This window comes from Ochlerotatus camptorhynchus, unplaced genomic scaffold (genome assembly GCF_037179485.1).
Source record: "Ochlerotatus camptorhynchus isolate MF236.1 unplaced genomic scaffold, CSIRO-AGI_Acam_v1.1 ptg000064l, whole genome shotgun sequence".
Lineage (NCBI taxonomy): Eukaryota > Metazoa > Arthropoda > Insecta > Diptera > Culicidae > Ochlerotatus > Ochlerotatus camptorhynchus.
Window position 1 is genome coordinate 2,654,360 of NW_027040554.1, and position 15,439 is coordinate 2,669,798.

At 38.1% G+C, this 15,439-nt stretch overlaps 2 protein-coding genes across 2 annotated transcripts in view; both read left to right on the top strand.

Moving 5' to 3' along the window:
* The window catches only part of LOC135697033 (uncharacterized), a 39,904-nt gene extending 37,592 nt beyond the window's left edge, over positions 1 to 2,312 (top strand). The window contains exons 3-5 of the mRNA XM_065216606.1: positions 897 to 1,061; positions 1,135 to 1,190; positions 1,263 to 2,312. Coding sequence (XP_065072678.1) covers positions 897 to 1,061; positions 1,135 to 1,190; positions 1,263 to 1,406 — 365 coding nt within the window. The 3' untranslated portion in view covers positions 1,407 to 2,312. The remainder of the gene's footprint in view (positions 1 to 896; positions 1,062 to 1,134; positions 1,191 to 1,262) is intronic.
* Positions 2,313 to 8,249: 5,937 nt separating this feature from the next.
* Positions 8,250 to 9,584, top strand: LOC135697031 (transcription factor Adf-1-like). The gene is made up of 4 exons (XM_065216601.1): positions 8,250 to 8,279; positions 8,390 to 8,619; positions 8,779 to 8,935; positions 8,995 to 9,584. The coding sequence occupies exons 2-4, from the start codon at positions 8,397 to 8,399 to the stop codon at positions 9,566 to 9,568; spliced, it is 954 nt and encodes a 317-aa protein (XP_065072673.1). The 5' UTR covers positions 8,250 to 8,279; positions 8,390 to 8,396; the 3' UTR covers positions 9,569 to 9,584.
* Positions 9,585 to 15,439: the final 5,855 nt, after the last annotated feature.

Here is a 15,439-nt window from a genome sequence, read left to right on the forward strand (position 1 = left end):
GACTTTTCGGTCCATTTGGGACCATTTTCAACTTCTCAAGCATTGAATAGATTTAGTTTTGTTCTGAAGTATTTGACCCCTCTTTCTGTTTAGCTCTTCGAATTCTGGTAGACGGTTCTCGAAACGCATTCATCACCTAAAATTCTATAATTTTTGGAGAATGTTTAGAAAATTCCAAGGGGATTCATCCAAAATATTGATGAGTTTGCGAGAACAATTCCAGGTGAATTCAGACTTCCAAAATGAATTAAAAGGGAATTCTGACTATTATATCAAATGATTTCTAAGGAGAATTAAAAGATTCTGAACAGAATTCTGAGGTGAATTCTATGTTTATTTTGAGGATAATTTCAAACGGAATCTTATGGGGAATTTTTTAAATAAATTCTGATGAGAGTTTCAAAACTATTCCGAGGAGGTTCAAAGGGACATGAATACTTGTATGAAATTCTGCGGTAATTCCGAAGAGAATTTTTAGGAAATAAACATTAAAATCATGCGAATTCTGAAGAATATTCAAAGGTATTTCGGTACAGAATTCAAATGAAACATGAAGGATAATTGCAAAGGAGATTTTTGAAAAAACTTATTGAATGATGAGGAGAATTCTACTATTTTGTTACTTAAAATCGTATTGAACTAACTTGATCGGAATTCAATCCGAGGATCTTACCCACCATAAGAATTTCTAGTGAATTCCGATGAAAATTTTCTTGTGTAATCAAGATTTCATAATTTTGTGTGCAACAATAAAAAGACTCGGGTATAGCAGTTTTGATTCTCCCTACTACAATACGCATTACAATCACATCTGTTACCGTAACATATAGGTAGCTGCAATCATCTAACAGTGTCGCTAACCTTTTTTTTCCCACATCTCTTTTCAATCTCAACAGGTGATGCAATCCGATGCTTCGTGTGCAACAGTGCGGATGATTCGATGTGCGCGTACGATACGCCACCGACGGAAATGCAGATCGACTGTGACACCTACAAGGATGGCAACAAGTACACCTTCTGCCGGAAGATTATCCAATCGATCGAATTCGCCGTCAATAACCGTAACTATCTAGTTCATTTGCCATTCTAAATTTGAGCGAAAATAGCGTTAACCCGGAACGTTTTCCATTACAGTTCCTCCGGACACCAGAGTGATCCGTGGTTGCGGTTGGGACGAATCATCCTACAAGGTTGGTATTCACCTCGCTTCAGTAGGTAGTTTTGATATGGACATGCGGTAAACATAAATTCTTCAATTGTAGGGCAAATGTTACCAACGTTCTGGATTCGGTGGCCGTCAGGAGGTGTGTGCCTGCTTGGAAGACAACTGCAACGGTGCATCATCGGTGCAGGTTACTCTCGGTTTGGTGTTGGCTGCCGCACTTGCATTCCTAGTTCGTGCTTAATCCCATTCAAAGAGCGTGACGTAACGTGTGCCGCCGTGGAAGCGTCGATAGTAGCTTTATTTATGGATCTTTGGTTATATAGTGCTATGAATTGAATAAGCAAGAACACCCTGCTGCCATTTTTTCTCTCAATTTGTCACTGTGGATTTTCATTTTGATCCGAATACGTTCGAAAGTCGTGCGTCGTAAGAAATAATAAGATCAAAACAGTTCACATTGTAGGTATTTTAAAAATAAGCAAACAACAGTAGCATAAGAGGCAATGAATTCTACTCGAGCCGAATTCTGTAGTTTAAAATCAAATCAAATTGGATAATGATCAATTATAGAGAGAGAGACAACAACAAAACTATAATGATCAAACAAACATCCACTGAAGAGCATACTGTTGAATAGTCAATAGATTTATTTTTTTAATTATATCGCTATAGTATTGTTAGGACTAGGTTCAAAAATCACATCTTGCTGTAAAAGTACTGTATTTTTTGGGAGCTTTTCGTAGAAGCAGCTATTCTTGGCTGGCTGATAGAATGGCCAAACTTTGATGGGACAGTCTTGGAGCAATGAACTTTCATGTCGGTTCCGTTCCGAATAAAAAACAAACCAAAAGAAACACGTGTGCTCGGTTAAGGTGACATTCGTTCCGGAAAAGTTTTAGAAAAGTTTGTCCGTTCACTCAAAAGTTGCTCGCCATAGTATGGAAGCATGAAAAGCATTCTTTTGTAAATATCTGTACTGTAGTACGTGGGCGTTCTGTTTTTAAGTTTAGTAGCGATCGCAGAATAGTTGTTAAGGATACCGTTTTTTTTTTAAATTATGGCTTTTTAAGTGAACAATTATTTCGAACAGATCTGACATCAACAACACCGAAGGAAGCAACAATAAAGCTGATTATCGAATAGAAAATTGTATTTCATTTATTTGACACTTACTTGGTATATGAGTTTTGGGTTTTCTGAAGAAAAAAAAAACATCAAAGCAGTGCTGCCAGAATTTTATTTTTTCTTGTCGTGAAACACGTTAGTCAGAATAACGTACTACCCATGGCAGAGCCGGAATAACTAAGGTGACAGTAGTGACCGCGTGTAGTGCAGTTTACATTGCGAAGTTGTCAACTAAAAACTTTATAAATACTAGGATGCTAAGGGAATTCGAAGGAGGGGTTTCTACTAGCGGCACCGGACTGTTAGTGGAAGGAAGAGCAGCTTTGTGCCGAAATAAAAACGCTATAGATACCGAAAACAAACACTACGAAGTAATTCCTTCCACCAGTAATTTTTTCCTTCCCGAAAAAGGACCTACACTTTAGTTAACACTATCAGAAATTAGTGAGCTCTCCACCTATCTTAAGCTTAATCTTTCACTATCCCGTTTCCAATTGGTTTTGATTTCCCTCTTTTCTACATGAGAATAGAAAAATGCTCCTGAAGCGAATAAAGAGACATTATATTTTATCAAGTTAGGGTTGATTTTTGGAAGAAAATAAGAAAAAACGGTAGAATATTAAGATTTAAAATAGTGTTACGTAAGAAAAAAATATATAAAAAATTAACGAAAAATATACTGCTTTATACGCTGATAAAATCGAAATATTAATGATAAAATGTTAGCGATAAACTAAATTGTTTGGAGTAAAATCATAAAAAATAAACATTATGAACTTGTAGGGTTAAGAAAACACACAAAGCAAAAAAAAAAACAACATCACTCCGATGATAACTCATTTTCTAATTTAATTTCCATTGAGCCAGGGGCCGTCTTGCTTCGTTCAGATTTCTTCGTTTGGGCAAAGCAAGAGCATACTCGGCCAACTAGAGAACTTCCCCGTTTCCATGAGCCGCGCATCAATCATTCAGTCGGCCTACTTCAATCTGTAAACTAACTCAATACTACGGGGATTGGTGTTGAAAAACTTCTTTTAAAAAATCTGTTTACCTACACTTGTAACCACTTGGATGCCACGAAAAGGAAAAAAGCTGCCATCGATCAATGGATGTATTTATTTTCTCACTGTATCGGTTTTTTGAGGGAAAGCAATATCCCAGGCACGAAAAATTCCATAGCGAAGTAACCAAGCTGAGAATAAGCGAACACAGTTTTAAGGAAAATAAATGAGAATCATTCGGTTTTTAGTTCTTCGAAAAAACAAAACAAATTGTGTCGTGTTTACCAATTTAAAAGAAAGTGTCCATGGTCAGTGTCACGAGCAAACGAACGACGTCTCGTCTGGTTAGTCTCAGTTCCGGCTTTCTTCGCGTTGTCACTTGTGTACGTTGTAGGAACATATCTACTTCCCATTATGTTGATTCATACGAGTGGTGAGTGTAACTAAATATAAATTCGGTTCCCCGCTGGAGGTCAGACCGGAAGTAGTCAATTCAGCGCTGAACCGGTACCGCCAGTCATCGTTTGGGGTGGTCTACTTGTGCGTTCACACCGTAATCTATTTGAGTTTATGCGATTTAGTTTATTCAATTAATAACAATTTCTATAGAGCACGACAATTCGATGGTAGTATATAGGTGGCTATTGACCTCGGTGATAGTTTGGATTCTACAGTGCCATTGCATGAAATAGTTGATGCACAGGACCAACTGTTGTGTTCCTGAAACCATAATGTTACAGTTTAGGCTGGTGATGTAATTTCCTATTAAGAAATTCGAGCGATTTTTACAAAAATCAAAGGGATACTGTCAGCTTATAAAAGGACAGCGATACAAATTTTCATTATTTGTATCTTACGGTGAATTGTCTGTCGAATTACTGCGTGCATACTTTTCATGCAAATCTGTAATAGAATCTTGCATTTTTCCCGGTTTGGTGTATAAACGTAGATATGTGGAAATTTCTATAGGAAATATATATGCTCACAATATAGCTCATTCGCTGTGCCATCCCTACTCTTGCTTGACAGCATAGTAAATAAAGATGAAGAATAATAAGAAGAATATATGTACATGCTTCAGATGCAACATTTGTTTCAACCTAGATTCAAACTGGTCCGTCAAATCTTGATACATTGTCTTAATATTGCGATTCAACGCGTCCTTTGCACTGAAAGCAGGGTACAAGATTGATGGAAAATGCATCCACTAAAAAGCCTAAATTTATAAAGCGATGACTTTTCAAAATTAGAACAATCGATTTTCTGTCAAAGTCATAGGAAAAGTTATTCCAATCGAGCAGAAGACCTATCAAATGGATAAGATGCTGTCTCTTTATAAATTCAAGCTCTTTAGCATCGACTAATGAGAACGTAGCAGATTAAGCATGGTCCAGTTAGAATCTAGACGCTTGAAATCAGATCTATCACGAGACTATCTTTGACGTATTGTTGCTTAAAAAAATAAAAATTATTCCATTGGTTTTTATGAACAGTCGCGAATTTTTCATGAATTCCCACCATTATTTTTTTTCACACTGTGCTGGTCAACCTCAGAATGCCTCGGCGTCCAGTTAGTACCAAAATCTTGCAAACTGGCATAATTCCAAGTAACCTTGCTATTCTTCTACTTCTACTTGAATTTTTAGATTAGTCAGAACAGAATTGGAGGCTATTACGTGGAATAATGTCTTTTTCAATAAAATCCACTCCGTAATCACAGCTTGTCAAATCAACCCTTTGTGTTTCTTAATAAATGGCAGAATGCGTTTTTTTAGACACTCTGCTTGTACACCTTCTAATCCATCGTCTTCTTTGTGACGAAAATCTGGGGTGTTGAGGCAACTGCTTCAGATACCCTGTTATAGATATTACGGTTCCGGGCGAATTTTTGGGCGAAAATGAACTAAAGGGTGTCCACAGTGAAATTGCATCACTTAGAAGAACGCGCCAAAAATAAGTCTCTCAACCGATTGTCATGAAATTTTCTGGGTATGTAATACTATATACACAGACAAACAGACATAACTCTCGCAAGTTGTTCATCGAACAAGCATTTAACGGTAAATTTAAAAGTATCGTAGTTGGAAATACCGCCACCTGTGGCGGGCATAGTCAATTCCCTTGCGTTTGACGTTTACACACTACCGCCATATGTTCTGCGTACTACCCACCATAGTGTACTCAACAGATGGCGGTAATGTTTTAGCGACGACGTTTTACAGTGAGAAATATTCAATGTGTTATGTCTGTTTGTCTATGCTATATATCAACTTGGTTTACATATCTTTATTTCACTCTATTTCTTCACTTAATTCCACCCATAAGGTTTGGTACAACGGTTGAATCGAGAGTTTTTTCTTCTTTCAACCATGATTTCAACATTTCCTGCTCTATAGTGACAACTTTAGGATGTTTACATAGTTCGTGCTTCATTCTTTCGATCGGCCGCAACTCCGGTGTGTGTTGAGGGATTGTCCTCCTTCGGCTCGAAATTGATCCCATTCGTCTTGTACCACTCCAGAGCGTCCTTGGAGTAGTGATAAGAGGCTAGATCCGGCCAAAAAATTGTAGGAATGTTGTGCGATTTGAGAAATGGAAGCAGTCGTTTCTTCAGGCACTCATTCATATAGACATGAACATTTACCGTTGTAGTTCATTCCTTTATTTAAAGTTGGTCTGTTCCACTATCTAGTGCCAATCATCGACGGACATCGATTGCCATCCATTGGCGGCAATCGAATGTACAGGAAGACAGCTTTCAAACCTGCGTAGGATATCGTACCCATTCAACACACATGGGCCGGGACCAACGACTTTACTTCCCTTCCGAAGGAAGACGTGACCAGAGATTTGTATGCCTCAGAAAAATCCCATCGATCTCGGCTGGAATTGAACCCATTACCCATTGGGGTGAGAAAGCAGTCACGCTTACCACTACACCACCGGCGCCGGCGCGCTGTTCCTTCGACTCCATTTCTAGAAATATCACAATGAGACTCACGTAGTGTAAACAATGCACGCTGAGTCCATCTCATCCAAAATTTCATTAATATTAACCTAAATGGAAAAATGTTACAGCTGTTTTGAAAGTGATGCAATTTAACTATGGACAGTAGACTGATGCAAAATTTGAAATTTTCGCTCCACAGTGCTCAAACAATTCCAAATTGGGTCCTGCTTAGCCTCCCAAAATTTGAACTACTTTAGCAAGAAACTGACTTGGCACAAACCATTTCAAGTTTATGTGGGAATTACTATGGGAAAACTTATGTTTTTGTTCATATCCATCTAACAATTCACCACATCACTGTGCTTCAGATAATAATAGCAGTGACTATAGCAAATTTTCTCAGCTACAACTTTGTTCAAACCCACTTTTCAATCAAATGCACGGATCAAAAGTTATTAATGATCCAAGTCACTGATGTCTTATGATTATGCTCATTCAACTGTTCAGCAGGCAACATTGGTGTTTATGGCGCGTAGAATAGAGGACAAAAATCATGGCTACTATGTCACACTGCAGAATACAGTGTTGCCTACAATACAGTTGCTTAAACTTGCCATAAGATTATCAATCTCTAAAATAATTAAAAACTATTTAATTTGACGTTTGGCACGTTTGGAACCTACACAGCAGCTTCAAAATAAATTCTGCATCTAATTTTTAGCTGGACCAAGCTTTAAATGCCATCGGTGAAGATATACATTGTAACCGTAAAATACCCAATAATGACTATAAAACCACAGACAAACAGACGTAACTCCTTGAATTTTTTTTCTTGATAACATAGTATCTCAAAGCATAGGACCTCAGTAACGACATCTCTCGGGCTTCTCGCGGAAAACAAGCTTGCTCGCTAACTCGCAAACAATATTGCATAAAAGTTCTATAGAATGTATAGAAACGTCAAAGTGATCCGATCCCAGCGCTGCGGCGAGTAGTTCGCGGAACTGATTATATTCAAATCAACCGTTAAATGCGTGAACGAAGATACACAATGAAGAGTTACGTCTGTTTGTCTGTGATAAAACACTCGATATTGACTACAAGGTAAGCATTTTCGTGGGAGACTGGGACTACCAATTAAATAAGTAAAAAAAAAATACCCATTTATGAGTATTTGTTACTAACAAATAAATTTTTACTACTTATTTTTGTAGTTGTAATTATTCATAAATGTGTAAAATTTTAATAATTTAATGAGTAGTCCCAGTTTCCCTCGAAAATGCCTATTTCGCAGATGCTTCAACCACTTGCCATAGAGCAGTGGTGCTCAACCTATCCCCCATACCGGGCCATCCATGATTCCCGGAACGACGCAAAATAACCATATCAATTTTATTAGGAATTCTTTGTAATAATGTACGGGTCGCACCCTCGGTCGCACCAACTGATGTCAGATTTGTTTGTGTTTAATTCCATTTATGTCTCATAACTTTTGAAAGTGATACGTGGGGGTGACAATTTGGTAAGACGTCCGTAATTGCGTACTAAAATACACACATTCCGTAGATTTCATTTACTTATCCGTATTACTACAAAATCGGGTAAGACTAAAAGTAAAATACAACGTGTTTACCATCCCTGCTGCACACGCTAGTATTCGTGGTGCGTTACGGTGCAAGACCTACCGCAGTCTGCTTCTGACCTCGTCTTATTGTTGACGGTTATAAACTGCATGTATATTTCAAATCACTTTACGTGTTTTTTAATGCTTCACGTTTCGAGGACGGCATACCCGGTAGCATAACGTTTCAACAGCCCACGTGGTTGTTCACTTGCTGTGCCATTTCGCGCGCGCTCCTATTTTCCAATAGGATTTCCGCGCTGCTTTTCTATCGTCACCTGACCGTAACATTCCGTCTTTTTTTCCAACGGGGCACGCATATTGTATGGTCTTTGCCTTGACAGAAGCGCAGCAAGCCGTCAATTTTTCGGACGTCAAGCGAAGCATCAGTGCGCAGTTTTGCTTCGGCGCTTTAAGGTGATATATTTGAAAATATTACGATGTTTATTTTAAAATATTATTTGCTATGGTTTACGGCATAAATGCTACAATTGTTTGCTAAAACATTGATTTTTTGCTCGGTTAAGGTAACCCATGGATCTCATAACAATTAAGAAAGAACAGCAACTGCTGCAACAACAGCAGCAGCAGCAGCGTCGACGGCAATCGTTACTGACCAAATGTGTCCAGGAGGAATACCTGATTCATCAGGTTAAACTTCATCCGGTTCTATACGACAAATCCCTAAAAGCCTATCGGAAGCCAGGTGCAACGGACAATGCATGGATGAACATTGCCGATACGCTCGGTGTGAAAGGTAATATTTAATCGACTGCTGCCTATCGCTGCGCGTGGAGCGACGCTTTGCAACAAATTATTGTTTGACCGGAAGCTAAGCTTTGCGCTAAGATTGTCGCTTTTTTGAAAAATTGCGCGCTTCCCAACTGGATTAAACTTTTAAATCATTTTATTTCAGTTGAAGATTGCAAAAAACGATGGAAAAGCTTGAGGGACACCTTCATCAAATACTTTCGCCAGGAGATACTGGCCTCCACAATGCCGGGCATGAAGCGGAAGAAGTGGGTTTACTACGAACAGATGAACTTTCTGCGAAATCATGTTGAGCTCTATGGGTATGACGAACTTGAATTTGCTTTTGATTCAGTCGTTCTTTCATGGGTATTTGTTGTAGAATTTCGGAAACGGACTCTGCCAGTGACAAGGAGACGCTGGTTTCAGAGGCTAGTGGAGCCATTCACTTTCCAGATTACGTTACGACAGACCAGACAGAATATCTCACGTGTGAAGAAGGTGTGGAAGAGCAGTTCGACGACAACAATACCGAGTACATCTACGAGGAAGTTGAGGAAGGATCGACAACAACGTACTCAATCGCTGCTGCGAAACAAGAAGTGGTCAATATAACAGAAGTTGATCAAACTACTACTGGCTCTATGATTCAAGACGATCACGCGCTGGAACTGACTCAGGAGGAAGAGGAGGAGGTGGTGGAGGAGGAAGAGGTTGTTGGTAATACCATTACTGTTCCGCTGGTTGAGCCTAGTGAGAAAGTGGTGGACTCTAGTCAAGTGGTCTCCATTACCGATCCCGACGAGCGGTTTCTGCTCAGCTGTGCGCCGGTATTGAAAAGGCTGTCGACACAGAAGAACGCTCTTTTGAAACTGAGGATTCAGCAATTGCTTTACGAGGTTGAGTTTGGTGATAGCGAGAGAAGTGAAGATGTAAAAAGGATCCGGATGGGATGAGTTAGGCTAGTGAAGCATGGTTGGGAGAGATGTATTTATTTGAATTATGTAGTGTAAGTGCTGATCTGAGATGGAGGTCTGCGAATAAACTGATTTTAACTTAGAACAGTGCGATAATTTCTTTCGAATATTTTGGTATCATACCACCCCATACAAATCCCAACCATACATAGTGAAAGCTTAGACAATCAGACAGATCGTATTGCATATATGATTAGCCTACCTGGTGGTGTTAGTTTGCATGGGCGAGTTAAGGGTTTCGAAAAATTGACGTTTGAATATTTGTTTACAAAAGCAGATATGGCTATTTGAAAATTCACTCTTGATATATTCCTCCTTATTCTGCGCCGCGAATGAGGTGACAAATAGTCACCGCGAGTGGGGTGACTCTCCATTTGATTTGCACGGAGAGTCACCTCACTAGTGACAGCAAGTCACCTCACTTCGCGGCGCATAATGAGGGGGATTGTATAGCGGTGGAATTAACAGTCAACGAATATATGATAAGGGAAGATGCATAAACGACGTAGTATTTTAGGATGACCAGCCATGCAGAAAAAAACGCTACAAGAGGAAGGAGGACCAAAGCTGGTGCTTCATGAAACGTAAACAAACCTTACAGCACCTAGCGGCTGTATAAATGACATAAGCAACACAGGTGCTTTTTGGGATCGAAGTGAGAAAACTCATAAGTAACTGTATTCAAAACATCTTCAAACGTTTCGAATCCGATCACAATCGGTGTGACAATTCTATGTGTGTTTCATTGGTGTCAATGTGCTTGCTAGGCTATTAGCATATTAAAAGATGTAACATGATCAGAGTGTAAAATTATTGACTGCCTAGGCTGACTGTGAAAGCATTGCACTATTCAATCCATTGCTCTGTACCAAACGGTAAAGGACGAGGCAATGAAAGAGCCAACAAAAACATTCAGTCACTCACGAGCAGGCGACGCACACCGCTTGCTTTCGCTCACACAGCATGTAATTGGGTTCTTTAATTTTGAAAAATATATCGGTTTTTATAAATCATCTGAAAGAGCTTCGTTGTCTGAGCACAGCGATATTTTTTTCGAACAAACTTACTTTCATCTCGATTTTTAAATCAAGATTTAAAGCAAAATAATAACTTCACTGTTTGACACTAAACTGACAAACTGACAGCTCGCTCCCATACAAAGTGACACCGAGGGGCGCTAATAAGGTGATTTTTGCAAATGTAATCGTTCTTATTTAAAATAGTTCCAGTGAACCAAAATTGATGAAATTTGGGGTTTGGGTTCCATTTTTAATGCGAATTACGAATATGAATTTACCTCAATACCCTTAAAGAACCCAATTGAGTTATTTTTCCATAGGAAATGTACGCTCAGTCATTCAAAACAAATATTGGGTACCATCACGACAGAATAAACGTGTTGACTGAGCTACTGACTGAGTGCTCGGCTATCAGTGACTCGTTTACCTCTCAATCATTCAAACTCTCACGAGGCAGTGAATGATGAGGCAGATGGCAGTTCATATTCATATCAAAATGACTCAATGAACCTGACTGTTTTGCGCACTGAACATGATCCGCGCATTTGCGTTCGCCATCCATATGCATGGAAAGCTGGATACCAATGCAACAATTTGTTAAATGTATTATGACAATAATTCCGTGTATAAACCCAAGTAGTTCATTAATAAAGACAGATACTCTTCGGATTGCGATCCTCTCCTGCCCAACTTGGGAAGCACAGGTTTGGACACCGCTTTTTGGAAAAGAAATTCCCCAAAGGTTCTGCGATTCTCCTCTGCCCTCTGGGACAAACAAATGAGGACACCGCATCTATTACTTGATTATGCCGCGAGTTAAACTGGGCATAATAGTAGGAAACTATTAAATTTACCAAACTCGTGGAACATAATTTAAAACTTTTAGTGAAATGTTTGAATTTGTTTTTCACAAATATTTTTGATTGCTTCTTATGCAGAAAACATTTCTTTAGTCCGGAAAATCGATTCTCATACACAAATTACTAAAATATTGCTTGAAAAAAGGGTTCAAACATGTTACAAACATGATGTTTTACAATTTTGGTCAATTTTTGCATATATGATGAGATAGTCTTTAACCGTATTGTTTTGCCGTTTTTTGGGCAAAAATTGTGTTTTTTTTTATCAGTGTATACTGTTTTGAAAAGTAAATCCAGTTTCCTACAATTTTGTCTCAGACGTCATCAGGCATGGAAAATCATTTACATTCATTTACATTCATTTGCCCCTAACTTTTTTCATCAACAGAATTCCGCAAAATGATGTATGGAGCTTTTGTAGGTTTTGTTATTTGCTACAACTATTGCCAGTAACTCAAATCTGTATCTCTTATGCATCACGAATTAGAGCGGGCAGAACTCGTTATTGTTTTAACAATTAACTGTTAAAACAGTAGTGGATTATGTTTGCTCTGGTTCGTCATGCATAAGAGATTTGTTCAGCTGCATGTTGAATAATAATTGCACAATGTGTTCACCACAACTTTTATAAAACCCTTGTTTACACTGGTTTGGAGAACCTATACAACTGCAACAAAAAGGTGTTGTCTAACGTATTCAGTAAAACGTTTACCCAAAATCCATTTCTTGTTGAAGAAACGCTTCCATTGTGATTTTATTCAACTGCATGCTGAATAATAACTGTACAATTTGTTTATTACAACTTCTGTAAAACTCTTGTTTACACTGGTTTGGAGAACCTGTTCAACTAAAGCATTATATGTATACGCGGTATAGGAGTAGAAGCAACTTTTATACAACGTTTATAGATACATATTTAAACTCAAGCTTTATTATTTTTGTGAAAGCTCTTATACAACGTTTGTAGACACTTCTTGACAGCTGCTTTGAAATTTAGTAGAGAGTAAACCTGAGAGGCGTTTGTTGCATTCTTTTATGACTCCTAAATAATCATTGTACAGCAAGCCGTTTATAGCACTTTTCAATGACTCCTTAACAACCGGATAGAAGCAACTTTTATACAACGTTTATAGATACATATTTAAACTCAAGCTTTATTGTTTTGGTGAAAGCTCTAATACAACGTTTGTAGACACCTCCTAACAGCTGCTTCGAAATGTATTAGAGATTGAACCTGAGAGGCGTTTGTTACACTCTTTTATGACTCCTAAATAATCACTATACAGCAAGCGGTGAAAAGCGTTTATAGCACTTTTTAATGACTCCTTAATAACCGTTGTGTAAGTACTCACAATATTCACAGATTAAAATTAGTTTAACAATTGTCGTGGTACGCCAAAATAATTGCTTGTACAGTTTTTATTAATTTAATTTATTTGTGCACATTGAAAAAATATGCAATTATGCCATAATTCACATTCTGTGATCATGGAGGAAGTAGTAACAATCATCTGTTGAATCTTTGATTGATATTCTTTCAATTAATTAATCTCTCTAATCATTAATTGAGAGAATTTATCTAGAAATAAAATCGTTGATTATTTGATATATGTCTTAAAAATTAATGTTTGCATTTATTAATAACACCTATATATAATTTACCTCTACTCCACCGAGGGTTTCTCGAAGCAAGATTCGAACTCATGATCCCGGATTGCCAGCCGCTTCTGTTTCCACGTGCTCTATTCTTGAATACATATTTTGATCATATGAGAGAAGTATATGAAGCTCATCTTGAGTGACTTCTCTTGCAGTCGAATAATCATTGCCTTATGGTCATATAAACGTGCCTATTACTTGTGCTATTTTTAGCAACAAAATTGTGGTTGGTGGTTGGTCGAACGTAAACAATCATTTAAGAGTGCTCCAAGCAGCTTTTGAAGCTTTCAACCAAATGGCAATACAACTACATTCTTGTACAACTCTGGAAGCTATTATTTAATTTTTGATCAACTCAGGTGTTTTGTAAGAGCTTCCAATGGTTTGTTTTGATGCGTTTATTTCACGTTATATATAGCTCTTGTCAATCAGTTTAACAAAGGTGCTATAAAAGTTATCGTAGGTCTTATAAAGCATATAGTTAAACCGAACGTAAACAATCATGTAAGAGTGCTCCAACAGCTTTTAAAACTTTTAATCAAATGGCAATACAACTACATTCTTGTTCAACTCAGGTGTTTAATCAACGTTTGATCAACTCAGGTGTTTATAAGAGCTCTCAATTGTTTGTTGGGAATCCTGATAGATAAAATTTTAAATTCGTGTATTTTTTTTTCACTATTTGCCGTGAATTTGCTCTGCGTTAGCGTTAGCAATGTTATGATATACTTCGTAGATTGGATACTCGCAACACTCACGACTATTTTGAAATTTCCAGTCAGACTACTTTCAGGAATAATGCTGGGGAGTAAACATTGATTCCAATCTAAATAAGAATACCAGAAGCATGACTGTCGCTATTCTCGACCACGCCCATCTTAACCATAACTAGGGATAGGGAACGAGATGTTGATGCAGTACTTGCTTAACGAGAGGCCTACGACACCCTACGCTACGGAGTTGGAGGGTTGGGTAGGGTATTGGGTTGGGATTCGCCTCAAGTTGGCGATGCAACCAAAAGTATATATTGTTGATGTGTTGCTCATATAATCTCTCGACCATCGAAAAAAAAAATTTCATTTTATAGTGATCATGCATTTTAAGAGTCATGATGGAGAGCTCGGGATTAAACCCATGATTTTTTGCTCAGTAAGCAAAAACGATCCCTCCAGAGTCATCGAGCATCTCAGAACCATAACGCTCCGCGACAAAACATGACTGTTTTCGCTTGGTATGTAACGAACGACTGAAATACGCGATCATGCAAATAGTATCCGACGTTGATGGTTAGTCTTAAATATAAAAATTACGACGGCAATTTATTGTGCTGTGGAAGAGCTTGGGGTTAAATCCATGATTTTCTGCTCAGTAAGCAAAAAACGGCATTTCACAATCCACATCAAATTGCAATAAAGTTCCCAAGCATTTGGGATATTCCTTTTTAGAGAGTTGTATAGATTTTTCTCCTTAAGTTTACTTAAATCTTTGGTTTTTATTAGTTAGGTAGGTTCAGATTCAACACATTGTAGTTTCATTTTATACCTATGATCTTGACTTTTTTTCCTAGGGATGAGTACTTAAGGGGGTTAGATTTTGATAAGTTCTTAGTGCGAATGACACTGATGAAGACTGCACATTGTAGTCAAAATACGTATCTGTCATAGATACCAAAATTAATTAAGTGGAAGATAACCTTTTTTGCTGTTTTATAATAAAGTTCTCTTTTGGTATGTAACGAACGATTAAGATACGCTATAATTCATGTATTTTCTACGGTCGGTCGATGGTTAATTTAAAATATACGAATAGTACTGCCAACGACGACGTTAATATCGAATTTGGAGCTCACCTTTTGCCTAGGATAAATACACCTTGGAACCTGCAATGGATCCTCATGTGCATCTAGTTCCAAAATCTAATTCTTTGTTTTGCGCTAAAAGTCCTTGCCGGAAATCAGTTCGTATTTTTTCTCTGTTAGTTTCTGTCCTCACTTTGCTATTGTCGGATTGACAACATTGCCCAGTCCACGCCACCCAGTTGTGTCCATGTTTTAGCTGGTAGTCGTTTGTAACCATATGACTCGTACAGGCGTGAGGTAGGGACTTGTAAGGAACGGGGTTAGGTACCACGCTCCTTTCAGGTTGTCAACTCACCATTTTGTAGCCCCTATTTGCCGCGAATTTGATCTGAAGCTTTAACTAGTTTTAGCCTACTTTCCCTAGAAGTTTTCACCGGCTTCTTCGGAAAGCTACTTCTGGTTTCTTCTATATTCCATATTTTCCCGGAGTGTTATCCCTATTTCCTCCGAAAGT